The 16,249-nt window shown below is 40.0% G+C and overlaps 1 protein-coding gene across 1 annotated transcript in view; it reads left to right on the forward strand.

The window, feature by feature from the left end:
- Positions 1–14,765: 14,765 nt before the first annotated feature.
- nostrin (nitric oxide synthase trafficking) overlaps positions 14,766–16,249 on the forward strand; it is a 56,870-nt gene continuing 55,386 nt past the window's right edge. The window contains exon 1 of the mRNA XM_043693923.1: positions 14,766–14,870. Within this exon, the coding sequence (XP_043549858.1) occupies positions 14,844–14,870 (27 nt within the window). The 5' untranslated portion in view covers positions 14,766–14,843. The remainder of the gene's footprint in view (positions 14,871–16,249) is intronic.

Below are 16,249 nucleotides of genomic sequence, written 5' to 3' on the forward strand. Positions count from 1 at the left end.
GGGTTTGGTTTATAACCTCCCTAATATTGCACAAGGTTAAGTGCTCAAATCTCTAGATTGGTTTTGAATCCCATTAATATATAATGTGAACAGCTGCGGCCCCAACACTGAACCCTGCGGGACACCGCTTGTCACCAGCTGCCATTCCGAAAAAGAACCTTTTATCCCAACTCTCTGCCTCCTGTCAGACAGCCAATCCTCTATCCATACCAGTAGCTCACCTCGAACACCATGGGCCCTCACCTTGCTCAGCAGTCTCCCATGTAGCACCTTATCAAAGGCCTTTTGGAAGTCTAGGTAGACCACATCCACTGGGTTTCCCCGGTCTAACCTACTTGTCACCTCTTCAAAGAACTCCAACAGGTTTGTCAGGCACGACCTCCCCTTACTAAATCTATGTTGACTTGTTGTAATCCAACCCTGCTCTTCCAAGAATTTAGAAACCTCATCCTTAATGATGGATTCTAGAATTTTACCAACAACCGAGGTTAGGCTAATTGGCCTATAATTTTCCATCTTTTGCCTTGATCCTTTCTTGAACAAGGGGGTTACAACAGCGATCTTCCAATCTTCAGAAGTGGTAGTGTTGAGAGTTGTGTTTTCCCACTCCCAGATTCTCTTCACGTGTCTCAAATGACCACTCAAATCTCCAGAAGCACCCCAACTGTTCAGCAACAACTTATTTACACCCATGGGTTGGGTTTGTTGTCAAGAGGCAATGTCGGATCTTACGCTATCTAGCAAAATGTCATGTAGAGTCATTCCTGAGTGATACCAAGCAAATGACAATCAGCCTTTAAGCAGCTGCAAGGCAGTCATCGACAGCCCAGACTTCAACTTGTTTCACTTTCCACTAAATATAGGCTTAAATTGCATTTGCGTTCAGAATTTCTGCCTGTGATTCTATAACTCCTGTTGGGAATGCCGTAATATAAAGGAATGGATTTAAGTACCAGCAGTGAGAGAAGAGGGATAGAAAAAGAGGTTTGCCCAGGACATATCAAAGAATGCCAGATGCATAGTGGTACTATCAATATGAAATTACACAAAAAATTACCAAAGAAAACTAACCTCCAAGTTATTTACTAGCAATATTAAATAAAATAAAGTATCCATCAAAAAGGCTAAGTGAGAAAGTGTGACTTAGACCCTAAGTCATAGGAGCAGAAATTAGGCCATTCAGCCCATTGAGTCTGCTCCGCCATTTAATCATGGCTGACAAGTTTCTCCCACTTTCTCCCCACAGTCCTTGATCCCCTTAATTCTCAAGAATCTATCTATCTCAGTCTTAAATATACTCAATGCCCTGTCTCCACAGCCTTCTGTGACAATGAATTCCATAGATTCACCATTCTGTGGCTGAAGAGGGATTTCCTTATCTCTGTTCTAAAAGGTCTTCCCTTTACTCTAAGGCTGTGCCCTCGGGTCTTCGTCTCTCCTAGCAATGGAAACGTCTTCTCAAAGTCTACTCTGACCAGGCCATTCAGTAGTCTGTAGATCCCCCCTCATCCTTCTAAACTCCATCGAGTATAGACCCAGAGTCCTCAAACATTCCTCATATGTTAACATTTTCATTCCTGGGACCATTCTCGTGAACCTCCTCTGAACACGCTCCAAGGCCAGTACATCTTTCCAAAGATATGGGGCCCAAAACTGCACACAATCTTCTCTGAATAATGATGGTATATTATCAGTCATAGTACTATAGAAATTATTCATTCTTCTATGTGGCTCACAGCTTCAGGTGTTATGATACTATAACATGCAGTAATCCTTCTAGTTAAATAAGATTTGTTTCACTTTCATTCACATTTTGAACATGTGTACCAGCAGCAGGCAGGTGGGACTAGTTTAGTTTGGGATTATGTTTGGTATGGACTGGTTGTACCGAAGGGTCTGATTCTGTCCTGTTTGACTCTGTGACTCCATGTTCTAGAAATTGGGCAAAACTGTTCAACCTGTGCTGAAATTTACTTTTCACTGTCTTGTTCAGTGATGGTTAGCTGGGTTACTTTACAGCTTTAAGAAATTGCAATAATTCCTCAATTCTAGGTAAAAGGTAAGCCTTCCTATTAAATGTTTTGTAATTAGTGTTGACCTTCGGTTTTCCATCTTTCTTTCCCATGAGGGTTATGAGGAAAGCATGCAGACCTGATGAGTCTTGGGTGATACCTCGCCCCCAAAGTCTTCTGCATGTAGTCTAGACTTCCTCCCAGTGATGGGGTGTGATCAGGCAGTAAGGAACCTTTACTGGATGGAAAACTTGAGTTTTCCATCCAGTAATATCATCACCTTTACTAAAATCTGTTCCAAACTCTGTGAAGGTAGAAACAAGTTGCCTCCTCTGGGTCTTTTCCAACTTGCCAATGTCCATTTTTGAAATAAATTCAGAGATGTCTTCTCCATTTGGTCCACTGTCCACCTAAAGTTGTTCTTGGTTGGAATTAAACACTTTTCTCTCTGAAATTGGCAGTCTGCTTGGGTCCCCTATCCTTTTCTCCCAAAATGGCAAGGTTGGCTCCTCGAAGTTACACCAAGTGACATGTGACATTCTGGCAAGGCCTAATATTGGCCAGTTGCAAAGAGCTGGCGTGAGCCTTCAGGAACAGCGATAAGTGGATAGGTTAAAGAACCACTGGATCAGCTGCTACTTGAACAGTTCTAAAGTCCTATTCAGGCTGATAGACCTGGAGCATGCGCAAAGACTCCTGTGGCCCATCTACTGACTTTGCAAAATATTGCTCATAGCAGTCACTACACATGCTTTCCAAAGTTCTTCGGATATCTTTTAGTATGTTCAACTCCCAACGCCACTCAACTTCCTTACTTACACTACAATATCAATCAAGTCACGAACTACTAGAAACCACAGGTTATGTGAAATATGGTTGAGAATAGGGAGAAAGAGCTCAATGTAACTAGCCCTGCAATGAAGAGGGAAGAGACATCAGTCTCCTCAGCAAGATGCTCACAGAAATGCTGATGAGTAATGGTTGACACTTCCAGTATCAAGCGGGCATGACATTTTTACCTTGCCAAATTTCATGCTCACTATGGTGCAAGTCCATATCAATCTGTATAAGTCTGAACCTCTCACTTAGTAACCTCTCCCGCCTTCCACCCAGCCTGTTTCACAGTGGGAAGCCAAACTAGTTTAACATCTTGTAAGAGGTGAAGGCTGTTGTACTGGATGTACCTTATAATAATGGTGGCCATGGTTATTGAAGACAGTCTCATTTGAAGTGTTAAGCCCTGTCAAAATTCCAGCATCTCTTAGGTTTGGACGCGATGCTTACTGTGGAGATTGCACAGCAAGGACTGGAGCTTCACTTATTGTGCAGCAATATGATCTGCCAGCCTCTTCAACCTGAGGTCTACACTCCATCTGCATCTATGCTGACAGTCACCTCCCTGATCGTAGTCACTGCCTTCTCTTGGGAGTGTAATCTTTTTCCATGAACTGAGTGATATGATCCTGTGCTTCAAAGGAATCAGACCTTCACTTCTGCTTGCTTGTACTTGATAAACCTTTGCTGTAGCTGTGTCAGTCTCCTGTCAGTGTTTTAGAGTTCCATTGCAGACTTCTTTGAAATCTGTATCTATCCCCAGTATTTCCCAATGGATTCTCCTGCACAGATGTTCCATCACGAATGCAGTCCGCTCTTTTATGTTGGGTCCCCTCGATGCCAGAACCAGCTATCCATCTTCAATCCAGACTTCAACCCAATGGATCATTGGGTATTCCTCCAGTCCTTTCCCAAATCTGTCCAGCTTCCTACTCATTGGAACATTGAATATCTGACAAGGAATTCTACTTCTTTCATCCATAGTACCAAGCAAACAAATGTGGGAAGCCTGTGCCAGATCTGGCATGAGGTTCTGCTTTCCTCTGTCAATGCCTGAGCTTCCGATGATCCTGGAGCAACCTCAGCCTTCCTCCTAGACATTGACAATTTCAATGGTGGTCCCAACTGCTTGAGTTCCACTGCTTCTTTCTCACATCTCTTTTCAAGAGTTCTTTCCTTTCCTTTAATATTACCATATTTACATTTCAATCAAAAAAATAATTTACAGTAGTTAGTCTGTCAGATGTAGATTTATGTCTTTTAATCAACCTATTGAGATATGTTGTGACAAACCCTGGAGCTAATGGGACTTGAACCCAGACCTACCAGCCCAGAGGTGGAGATAAGCACCCCTGATCAATGCCCTCCCTCCCCATCACCACCTGCTGCTGAAGGTTCCAGATTTAATGAATTTAAATTTCATCATCTATCATGGTGTTGTTCAAACCCATGACCTCAGAACATCGATAGTGATTCTGGATTACTATGCCAGTGACATTATCACCAATGCCATCACCACCTCCCCTCTGCCGACAGTTCCATTTCACTGGCTCATTAATTCCTAGCTCTTTACCCAATGTGGAGGTGCCAGCATTGGACTGGGGTGGACAAAATGACGTCACCTGACAAAAGAGCAGCGCTTTGAAAGCTTGTGATTTCAGATAAACCTGTTGGATTATAACCTAATGCTGCGTGACTTCTGACCTAGCTCTTTACAGACAATAGAAGAATATATATCGCAGCCAGTTATATAACACACACTTGCAAGCATTGATCCTTTTAAGATGCTCACATCTGCAGATGTGCATCCTTCTGGAATAACTGCTGTTCAGGCCAATTCAACATTTCTCCATTTAAGAAGACATGTATGGTCATGCACAAAAGATTAAATATTCTGTGTATTGAAATAAATCAGCCATGTGCAACAAAGAAAATTTATAGTGAACAATCTTATGAATATATCATATTGTGCATTTAGGCTCTATTAGTTCCAGGTTGGCAGTTACCCATTAACACTGAAGCTCAGAGTGCTGCCAAATGGAAAACTGTCTGTACTGAAGAGAGTTTTAATTGAACTGTATAAAATTAGGGACCAAGACAGAGTGGTTAGAAATGACGCATTTCCGTAGCAAAGAGGTCATTAATTGGATTTGGGGGTGGGTTGGAGGGTCATATATTTAAAGTAATTTGTACAAGGAAAAGAAGGCGAGTTAAAGGAAGATATTTCCACTTATGTGGTGGTGAGGATTTCAAACTCACTAGCAGAATGATAACAAATGCAGAATCTAAAATCAATTTGAAAAATATTTGACTTAAGCAGACAGGAACCACGAATCAAAAGAAGGAGAATGTAAAGAATGTTCAAAAGATTGGAAATGTAGATTTATAAATAGTCAAATTCAGGTTGATCAGGTTAATCCACTAAACGGCAGGTTGATTGTTAATGATGTAAAACATCAATGGCCAAATCTTTAAACGGTTTGTTTTTTACGCTATTTGGTGACAAATTGAGACATCCCAGTATTTGCTCAGATTACAAAAGCATCTCAATTATAAAAATTCTCTGAATGTTTGTTCATAACTCTGAATTTTTGAGGATTCATGCTTTCTAACCTCTGTGATTTAATTAATTCTTCCAGCACAATGCAGTGAGAAATCTGTCACCTGTGTGATAAGTTGATGTCTATTCAAGTTTCCTCATTGCTGTGATGCCTTATTCAAGTTAAAATACTTTAAGAAAAGATAGCTGATAGTGATCTATATTGTGTATATAGTGTGTTACCCTTGAATCAAATCAAGGTGGCAGCAGAGTGGGTGGTCTGAGCATAGGGCCTGTCCACTCTCGTTGGCTTTCTTTCTTTCATGTCCTAATCTGAGCAATAAATATTCATGCTGACACTCTTCTCAGCAAGTGGCCTTTTTCATCCATGCCTCACTATCACCCACTGTCCACTAATGTTGCCCATCATTCCTCTGTACAAGCCATTAAAAGTTATGTAGAAGTGAGGGCGTGGCATGGAAAGGAGTAGTGACTTGTTTTGGAGATGGAGTATGGGCAATCAATGATGGCATGTTGGGCATGTCCTCTAGTGACAAGGATATTATTAGCCACTGGCAATGTGTGTCCACCTGGTCCACTGGAAATGAGATCATGTTCCAGGGAAGTGTTCACATCAGCAGTCACCTGTGAGCTAGCGCCTTCTGAGGCACTTGTATTCACACAGTCGAGTGATCTGCTTCTCTGTATTGGGGTTTTCACTTTTTCCAGCATGACCTTAGTGTTCATCCTGCTGTCCTGAGAGGGCAGTTTTGATGCTGTACATGTTTTTAGTGCAAATTCTGCTCTTGCCTCTCATCAGAGGTGGAAGGTGGTCCTGTAGAAACTGCTGAAAATGTGTTGCTGGAAAAGCGCAGCAGGTCAGGCAGCATCCAAGGAGCAGGAGAATCGACATTTCGGGCATGAGCTCTTCCCGAAACGTCGATTCTCCTACTCCTTGGATGCTGCCTGACCTGCTGCGCTTTTCCAGCAACACATTTTCAGCTCTGATCTCCAGCATCTGCAGTCCTCACTTTCTCCTGTAGAAACTGCTCCCAGGATGGCAACAAGGAAGCACTGCTGAACGCGGGTGAGATGCAACACAAGTGAGCTGACTTCCAAAATGCTGGTATTTATCTGTCAAGCAATGATAATACTTCCTCAGAACAAAAAGTGCATTGAACAACAATCTAGAACAAGAGATCATAGTTTTAGGATAAGGTGTAGCAGACTTAAAACAGAGATGAGTAATTGGTTCTCTCAAAGGATCGTGAGTCTATGGAATTCACTGTCCCAGAATGCAGTGGATGCTGGTACATCAAGAAAATTTATGGAGGATATAGATTTTTAATTAGTAATGGGTTAAAGGTTTATGAGGATCAGGCAGCAAGGTGGAATTGAGACCGAGATGAGATCAGTCATGATCATGTTCAGTGGACAGCAGTCTCGAGGAGCTGAACTATCTACTCTCACTCCTAGCTCTTAAGTTCTTATGTAAAAAGAGTTTATTAACTATAAATGTGAGAACATACCACACATACACACAAATATGGAAATAAAAGGTGAGTCCAAATGGATAAAATTAAAAAGAAAACCAGATCTAAATGTCAGTCTCTGTTTTGTTTGCAAAGTGAACTTTGCAACCATTGCAGTGAAGGTTACAGGAGGCACTGCCATTGGTAGTTGAGCAGTCAATTTCACACTCTTTTGTTTTGTAGTTCTGTAGTTAAGATTCTTTTTGAGCTTAAATGAAACCCAGCATTCAGGGTGAAACTGTCCTTTTGTTTTCACAAATCCTTTTGAATGGTTTGCAACACTCAGTGAGCAAAAGCCTTGACCTGCAACATAGAGATGACTAGAGGCTGGATCTTTGAGTGTGATTTTTGCAGCACATAAATGGTTGAACCCTGACTGTTCCGTCCCACCAGCACACTGCACAGAGATGGAACTGGCCACTTAATAGCTGTACCTTTCAAAGGGAAAAACAAAATATATCTGCAGTTTAGGAGATAATCCATAAGATGACTCTATGTGGCTTCCTATTGAACATTTGATTTTGCAGCTCCTCATTATTTTTGCAGTCACAGGATCATAATCTTGTCTGTTTTGATGTGTCTTCTACCCCCAAAAGCAATGGTTTATTGTTTGAAGTTACTTTCGCATCTGTGGGAGAGACACTGTCGGAGTGACATGCATTTTGGCTCTCTCGCTCTCTTTCTCTCTCTCTCTCCAGCCAAATTTACCGCCAAAAGAAGAAATCGCAGTTTGTAATTAAAAATGTCCAGAGTACTTTTGGGTCTGACCTGTGGCAATGACAATGTTTACAAGCCACAGTATGATCATTGCTATCACAACTTAGATGGCACAACATTTACGAATGTCTTACACCTTCACCTGGTCTATCGTCTGGGACTCTTGCCTCCTTGAGTTCTCTAACCATTTCTATCCACCTGAAACATTACAAGCCTACTGACTCCAAAGTTTAGCTCTACTACACTTCCTCATAGTTTACTTCCTACAAGGATTCTATTTCATTTTCCCAGTTTGTCCTTCTTCACATCTGTTCCAATGATGCCACCTTCTACCAGGGTGCCTTCAACATGCCCTACTTTTCCTCAACATGGGATTACCCCCAATATGGTTGGTATGGTCCTTAGGCATGTCGAACTGCATGTCTCACATTTCGGTCCCAATCCCTTCCTCTTTTTCCCAGAACAATAGGATTGTCCTGACCTCATTCTGCGCCCACCCCTACCCACCCAAATCTCAATATTCAACGGATCAGCTTCCATTATCTCTCATCACCAACAAACTCATCTTCCCCACCCCGCCATGTTAGCGTTTGGTGGGGACCATTCACTCTGTGATACCCTGGTCAACTCTTTCATCTCTCCTAAGACTTCCTCACTCCCCCATAATATTTCCCTTGCAGGAAAATGTAACACTTGCATATTCATGACTTTCCTCACTGTACAAGGTCCAGATGAAGCAGTATTTTACTTGTACCTCTTTCAGTCTAGTCTACTGTTTTTGCTTCTCACAATGCAGGCTCCTTTATACTGGTGAGATCAAACACAGACTGGGTGACAGCTTTGAGGAGCTCCTCACTCTGTCCTTTAGCATGACCCTAACCTTTCAGTTGCTTGTCATTTCAACAAATCACCTTCTTCTCATGCTAACATATCCGTCATGAAGCAATGTTCCAAAAAAGCTCAATGCAACTGTAAAAAAAAACATTTTACTTAAGCACTTTGCAGCCTCTGAGGTCAATATTGAATTCTACAGCGTCAGTGCCTAGCTAATGACATCCATTTTTCTTAAATTCTTATCCGCTGCCCATCACACCCTCCAACCACCACCCCAACCCCCCACCCCACCCAACCACAGGCTTGTTTATTTTGTGCTCAGCTGAGCTGAACCATCTTCACTCTTCCACATCTTAATTTATACCCATGTTATATCTCTGTTGCTCTCTACCTCAATTTGCAACCTCTTTGTCTTTTGCACTGAGCTTTTCACCACCCATTCTCGCTACTTCTCTTCTTCCTCTGTCAAAAGTATCAAAATATAATTTTCCCCACCTTTTCTGAACTGAAAAAGTCATATCAGACTCGAAACAATAACTGTTTCTATCTCCTCAGATGCTGCCAGACCTGCTGAGTTTCTCCAGCATTTTCTGTTCTTTTCACATTTGTAACACTCTATTTGCAATGAAGTGCCACCCATGTCACAAATGTGGCCTTTGAAGCTTTCATTTCTTGTTTTCCTCCCACTATATATACTTTGGAGGACTATTTCTGGCTGGTGGTATTTGTACATGACTGGGCTTGAAATATGGTGCGAGCACTGCAAGTCCCATTAGATCCTGACTGTAGTGAGTACTTCTGCCACTGGTGATGTACAACAGTGCAATGCTGTGGGGGCATGGTGCAAACATAGTGGGGTGAGCATTGGCGAATTGAGTGAGATAATCATTACAGATCATGGAGAGCAATCTTCCTGTGTTTCTTTCTGCACAGCCCATGATATTCTTTACAAAACTATAAATGGTTACACCTATTGGCTGAAAACTTGACCTTCCATTTTCCAGCCCTTAGATCCAGCAGCAGAGGGCACACGTCCAACATTGTTCCCAATATTTACACTGTTTGAACAAGGAACACCTGCTGGAGCCAGGTGAACAATGTACTATACATATTAAACATTTGTTTACAGTAGAAGCACTCATGGAGCATGGTCTTGCAGTGGCTGAAACAAATAAAATTCTATTTTTGTCCTTGAAAAAACCTTGCCCCATTTTGGCACTATGCCCCAGTAGAGATCAAAGAGCCAACCTGAAATAATTTCAAGACCAGCAGAGATGACCAGGATCAGCGAGAGGCATCTATTCTCCTCCAGAGCAGCAATCTTAATCTAAGAGGTGGCACTATTTCTATTAAATTAAAGACTAAACAACTCATCCAAACATATTAACTATCTATTCTGATCAAAAGCTAAAACTTCAATACCCAGAATGGAGGAAATGCCATTGATTTTCTTATGTTTGTTTGTTTTACTACCTTTCAATTTCAAAGGAAGTTGTTTAGAATTCTGTTCCACACAATCTCCTTTGCACTTGGATGCTTTCATTCTGTTAAATAATTGATAATCTGATGTTTCATTTTGTAAATAAAAGGGAGCTTTCTCAGCTTATTTTCAATAATATGGACATGCACATAAATATGCCAATTACAGTCACAGAGAGAATGATGAATGTGGTAATGTTAATTTGCCCACTATGATTGAACTCAAAAGTTCAATTCAGTGGAAGAAAACAACATTTTCAGAATAAATATAAAATTATTTCTGAATGCTTTAAAGAATGCTATGCAAACTGTCAACAGGAAATACAAGTTGGGATGTAATCAAAAATGGCTTAAGCTCTGAAGATTTCAGGAAATGAGTCTTTAGCTGTTAATTACATATTTCCATTCAATTCAATGGAAAAAGCCAGTCCTCATGTTGGGAAACTGAGCGAGTAAGCAACAATAATATTGGGGGTTCCACAAAATAATACAACTTTTATTGGGCAACATCCAAATCAGTGTTCAAATTAACCAATTAAATGAGTAACATATCCTGACAGCAATGTATCTAGCAAACCCATGGTATAATTTTGCAGTGCATAAAAGTCACACTAACAGGAATGCACATTGAAATTACAAGAGTTAAATATTGTTAATGTGCTATTTTGAAAAAAATATATAGTTATCTGCTTAGTAAAAGTTTTCACATTTATATATTCTGTGTGTTATTTTTATGTGGTTTTAGTTGATAAGTAGTTTGGTACACACAGGTTATTTAAACTCATTCACACAGTATATACAAACAATGATTTTTTTCTCTCTGGTTGCCCATTAAAAGTTCACTATATAAATATGCCTTTATATATTTCTACAAGTATTTAAACTTCCCTTTACTAAAGGGTTTATATGAACACTAACAGAGAAACATAGGAACAGGAGTAGGTCATTCAGCACCTGAAGCCTTTCAATGAGATCATGGGCTGATGTCTGGCCTACCTCCATATATCTACCTTTGTCCCATACCCCATAATACCTTTGCTTAACAAAAATTATCTATCTCAGATTTAAAGTTAACAACTGATCCAATATCAACTGCCATTTGTGGAAGAGAGTTCCGAATATCTACCACCCTTTGTGTGGAGAAGTGTTTCGTAATATCTCTCATGAACAGTCTGGCCCTAATTCTACAACTAGGCTGCCTAATCCTAGAATCTAGAGTTTATCTACTCTGTACTTTCCTGTTAATATCTGGAAAACGTTGATCAAATACCCCTTAACCTTCTAAATTCTAGAGAATTTAGGCCTAATTTCTACAATCTCTCTCATATCTAAACCCTTGATGTCCAGGTATCATTCTTGTAAACCAATACTGTATTCCCTCCAAAGCCAATGTATCCATTCACAGGTGTGATGCCCAGATCTGGCTCACATATTCCAAGTGGGGTCTCACCAGGGTTTTGTATAACTACAGTTAACATCTACACTCTTATACTCCAGTACTGTAGGAATAAAGGCCAGCATTCCATGATCTTTCTATAATATTTTCTGCACCAGTTCATGACATTTTAAAGACCTATACACCTGAACCCCCCAAGTTTCTTTGAACATGTACTGTACTTCATATCATCTAGAAATTACAATCTACAAAATGGATAAGCTCACATTTGCTTACATTGGACTTCATCTACCACAGTTTTACCCATTCATTTAGGTTATCAATATCCCTTTGTAATTTTATGCTATCAACACTGTAAGTAATCTAATCTAATCTAACCTACACTGTCTACAATGCCACCTAATTTTTTTGTCATCACTAAACCTAAATATATGCTTTCTATGCCAGTATCCAAAATGTTAATAAATTATGCCAATAACTGAGGCCTTAACACAGATCCTTGTGAAATATCACTGGTCACATCCTGACAATTTGCGTACCTACCCATTATTCTTATTTTCTGTTACCTGCCACTCAATCAATTTACCAGCTGTGCCAGTAATTTGCCCTCAGTTCCATGGGCTTCTGCTTTAGTTAATAGTCTCTTATCGGACATTATTAACTGGCCTTTTGGAAGTCCACGTAAACAACATCTACAGACATTCCCCAGTCCACTATCTGAGTCAATTCTTCAAAAAAGTCAATAAAATTTGTCAGGCATGACCTGTCAGGATTTCAGCTGGCTGAACCTGACTAAAAATTTTCAAGGTGTTCAATTATCCTTTCCATATTTATATACCCCCAACAATTTCCCGTGAAAATATTAGGCTAGTTGGTCTGTAAGACCCTGGGTTTTTTTCTTTCACCCTTCTTAAACAGCAGTAATGTGTGCAATTTTCCAATCCAGAGGGATGACCCCTATATCTAGGGAACTCTAAAAGATTATGATTGGGGAATATACAATGTGCTCCCCTACTCCTTTAACACACTTGGATGGAAATCGTCAGGTCCTTGGAATTTGTCATTTTCTAGTCCCATTAATTTTCTTGTTGTCGATGTTTTGTTTTTATTCAGCCCCTGCTCCCTTTCCTTGGGACTTCTAGCAAGCTATCTTCATTTTCTACTGTAAATACTGAGGCAAAGTAGTTTTCATCATGTCTGCCATTTCACCATAGTCATTGACAGTGTTCACACTTGCAATCTTTAATGGGCCAACATTGCTGCTGACCACCCACTTTCCACTTCTGTAACTACAACATTGCTTCTTAATAATTTTGATGTACCTTGCATATTTCCTTTCATAATTCCTTTTAGTAACTCATAACCTGTTTTTTCTCCCTTTGCTGATTTTTCCCATTCAGCTGGATCTGTTCTGCTATTTTGCATTTTTGTTAGCCTTATCTTTGTGTTTTATGCTGTCCCTTATCTCTTCAGTTGTCCATGGATTTGTTTTTCTCTGTGAAATGGAGTTTTTCCCTCTCAGGGGTATAAAATGGTTTTGTATTGTATTAAATGTTTCATTAAATATCCACCATTATTCTTCAATTCTTTTACCCATTAGCAGATATTCTAGTTTATGTGATCTGGGTTGTGAAACTCTGCTTTCTAGAAATATGATTTCAAAAATTTAAAGAGTATTTTTAAATTTATCATTAGAAGTTACAATGGATGAAAACTATTCAAACAATTGTGCCTTTTCTAGCCTTCTCAAAAAAACGAGCTAAATATTTAACATCATCCTTCTTTTCATTGGAAGATACCCGAGTGGTTATTTCTTATTAACATGACAACCACTTGTGCATGAAACTTCTGCTATCTTCAGACTGCATTGTTCTCTTGGACGGTGACATCCAGAATTGCTCTCCTCACGAATATCCTTTTCCTGTACTGGATTGTGAATATGAGTTGTACACTTCTTAAATTTTCTGTCTTAACAAAGAAGAAACTGTTTCCATTCCCCCGTATTAAATCCATTTTTTCTGCTTAGATCTTTTAAAGACTTGTTCAAGGCGACATGGTGGCACAGTGGCCAGAGACCTGGGTTCAATTCCCGCCTCAGGCAACTGTCTGTGTGGAATTTGCTCATTCTCCCCGTGTCTGCTCGGGTTCCCTCCCACAGTCCAAAAGTGTGTAGGTTAGGTGAATTGGCCGTGCTAAATTGTGTTAGGTGAAGGGGTAAATATACGGAAATGGGTCTGGATGGGTTGCTCTTCGGAGGGTCGGTGTGGGCTTGTTGGGCTGAAGGGCCTGTTTCCACTGTAAGTAATCTAATATAACTCTAAGAATTTGGCCTTGGGCTCCTCAGCTGAGAGGAGTAATTTCTCTGACCTTTTAAGAAAGACAGATGTTTGCTCATTTGTACTATGAATTATAAACAATCAATTACATTTAATTGAAGAATAGTGTATCAAACATAAAGACAAATTCCTGTGGAAAAAACAATATTTCACACCAACACATTCTGCTTCCTCAGTGGTGTAAATTTCAAATTCCAACTCTCCCTTGACACTCCAATCTCATAATATTTCACCTTTTCAGGTGACATTTAAATTTGGGAAGATTGCTCACAGCAGTAAAGGAAGTTAAGATGGGTGGTATTACTCAACTGCTGTTCCTTACAGGAACTACCTATATTACATTTTTTTTTTCAGAAAAGCAGTCAATTCTATTTAGGTTAGTGTGCTACTTTATTTATCAGTTATGATTATAGATTTGACATGACCTACATCTTGCTAAACAAAAGTCAAGGAATTAATCCAGCATTTCAGAACACTGAATACTTACATACATTACCAAGCTTGTTCTTGTACTTCAGTCAATAGCAGTGTACTCCCATTTATAAACCATTGCATTCACATGAGTAATTTAAACGACAGAGAATACATTGCCAGGTGAACTTTACTTTTCATTATTTCATACTTCAATTGTCCAAAGTCGCGCCCACATTAACATTTCAAATAACTGGCTTGAGCTAGATCTTCGCACTGCTATGGGAATCTCCGTTTAAGTAATTTGTGATCAACATATATAAAGCAATGGCTGATTGTATTATAATTTGCAGCAACTTGTCTGATGAGTGGATACCAAGACCGTCAGTCACTCTTAAATAAAATGGATAAGCTCCTGATCCGCCTTTGTGTTGATTTTCATTCCAGTAAATTAAAGTAACAATTGGAACAATGTTACTTTGTAACGTGACATCTTCTGATATGCAAGATCCTTTGATTAAAATTGACTTTAAGCTACTTTCTGCACAATTCCTGTAAAAGAAAACTTAAAGAGACGATGCTTATGTTGTTTTTGGCAGTGGTTTTCTCAGTTAGGCGCATGGGCTTTAGGACCCAAGAGATATGCCTTTCCCTACTGTTTCACCATCAGATGACTGTCTGCTCAAAGTACAAGTGCAAACTCGCAAGCAACACTCATTTTCCTGGTGCGTGTGAATTCAGAAGAAGGGCAAAATGAGAGATCCTGTGAGCGGGTGTACTGTAAGAAAACATTATTTTCACTCCTTGTTCAAGCTTGCTGTTCATACATTTGAAAGTAATATCAATTAAGACATGGTTCGTCAGTTTGAGAAAGAAGGTGGTTAAAGAGTTTATCAGGACAACAACTTTATGTCCCTGTTTAGCTCAACTTTCACTTTGCATACTTACATTTTTCCTTTTTGAGTCATTCTCGTTTAAAACGCAAATTAGTGAAGCTCGCAGTGTGAGATTATTGTTACTGCCTGTGAAGGTTTTATATAAAATGAAGTTTCCAACTGTTGGAAACTGTATATTCAACGAATCTATTACTCAGGAGCGAAGCAGAAACCAGGAAACTCCAGACATTTTTTTATTCATTCAAGGTATGGGCGTCGCTGGCTGGGCCAACAATATTTGCCTATCCCTAGCTGCTTTTAACAAGGTAGTGGGGAGCTGCCTTCTTGAACCATTTCAATCTATGTGGTGTAGATAGAGCCACAATGTTATGAGGAAGTGTTCTCGAATTTTGACCCAGCCACAGTTTAAGAATGGTGATACAATTGTAAGTCAGGGTAAGAAGTGGCTTGAGGGGAACTTGCAGGTGGTGGTGTTTCCATGTATCTCTTCTTTTTGTTCTTCTAGAATGAAGTGGTCATGGGTTTGGAAGATGCTGTGTAGTGATCTTTGGTGAATTTCTGAAGTGCATCTTAGAGATGGTACACATCGCCACAAAATGTCAATGGTGAAGGGAGTGATTGTGGCTGTGATGCCAAACAAGAAGGCTGCTTTATTCTCAGTCGTATTGACTGCTGTTGGAGCTGCGCTGATCAGGGCAAGTGGGGAGTATTCCTGACACATGCCTTGAAGATGCTGAACAGGTTTTGGAGAGTCAGGATGTAAGTTACCTGCTGCAGGATTCCTTGCCTCTGACTTGCTCATGTAGCTACAATATCTATATGGCCAGTACAGTTCATTTTCTGGTCAAAGGTAACCCCTAGGATATTGATAGTGTGGGATTCAGTGGTGATAATGCCAGTGAATGCCATGTGATAGTTTCATTCTTTATTGGAGCCAGCACTTGTCTGGTGCAAATGGTCCTTGCCACTTTTTAGCTCAAACCCAAATCCTCTTGCATTTGGACATAGACTCCTGCAGAATCTGAGGAGTTGCAAATGGTGTTGAACATTTGAGCAATCCTCAGTAACCATCTCCATTTTGACCTTACGATGTAAAGCAGGTCATTGATGAAATAGCTGAATATAATCGGGTCTGGAACATTGCCCTGAGGAAATCCTACAGAAATATTGTGGTGCTGAGCTGAATAACTTCCAACCATCTTTTTTGTCTGTGTTAGAAATGTTTACTTCAATTCCAATTTACTTTAGTTTTGACTGTGCTCT

The sequence above is a fragment of the Chiloscyllium plagiosum genome, chromosome 7 (genome assembly GCF_004010195.1).
Source record: "Chiloscyllium plagiosum isolate BGI_BamShark_2017 chromosome 7, ASM401019v2, whole genome shotgun sequence".
Taxonomy (NCBI): Eukaryota; Metazoa; Chordata; class Chondrichthyes; order Orectolobiformes; family Hemiscylliidae; genus Chiloscyllium; species Chiloscyllium plagiosum.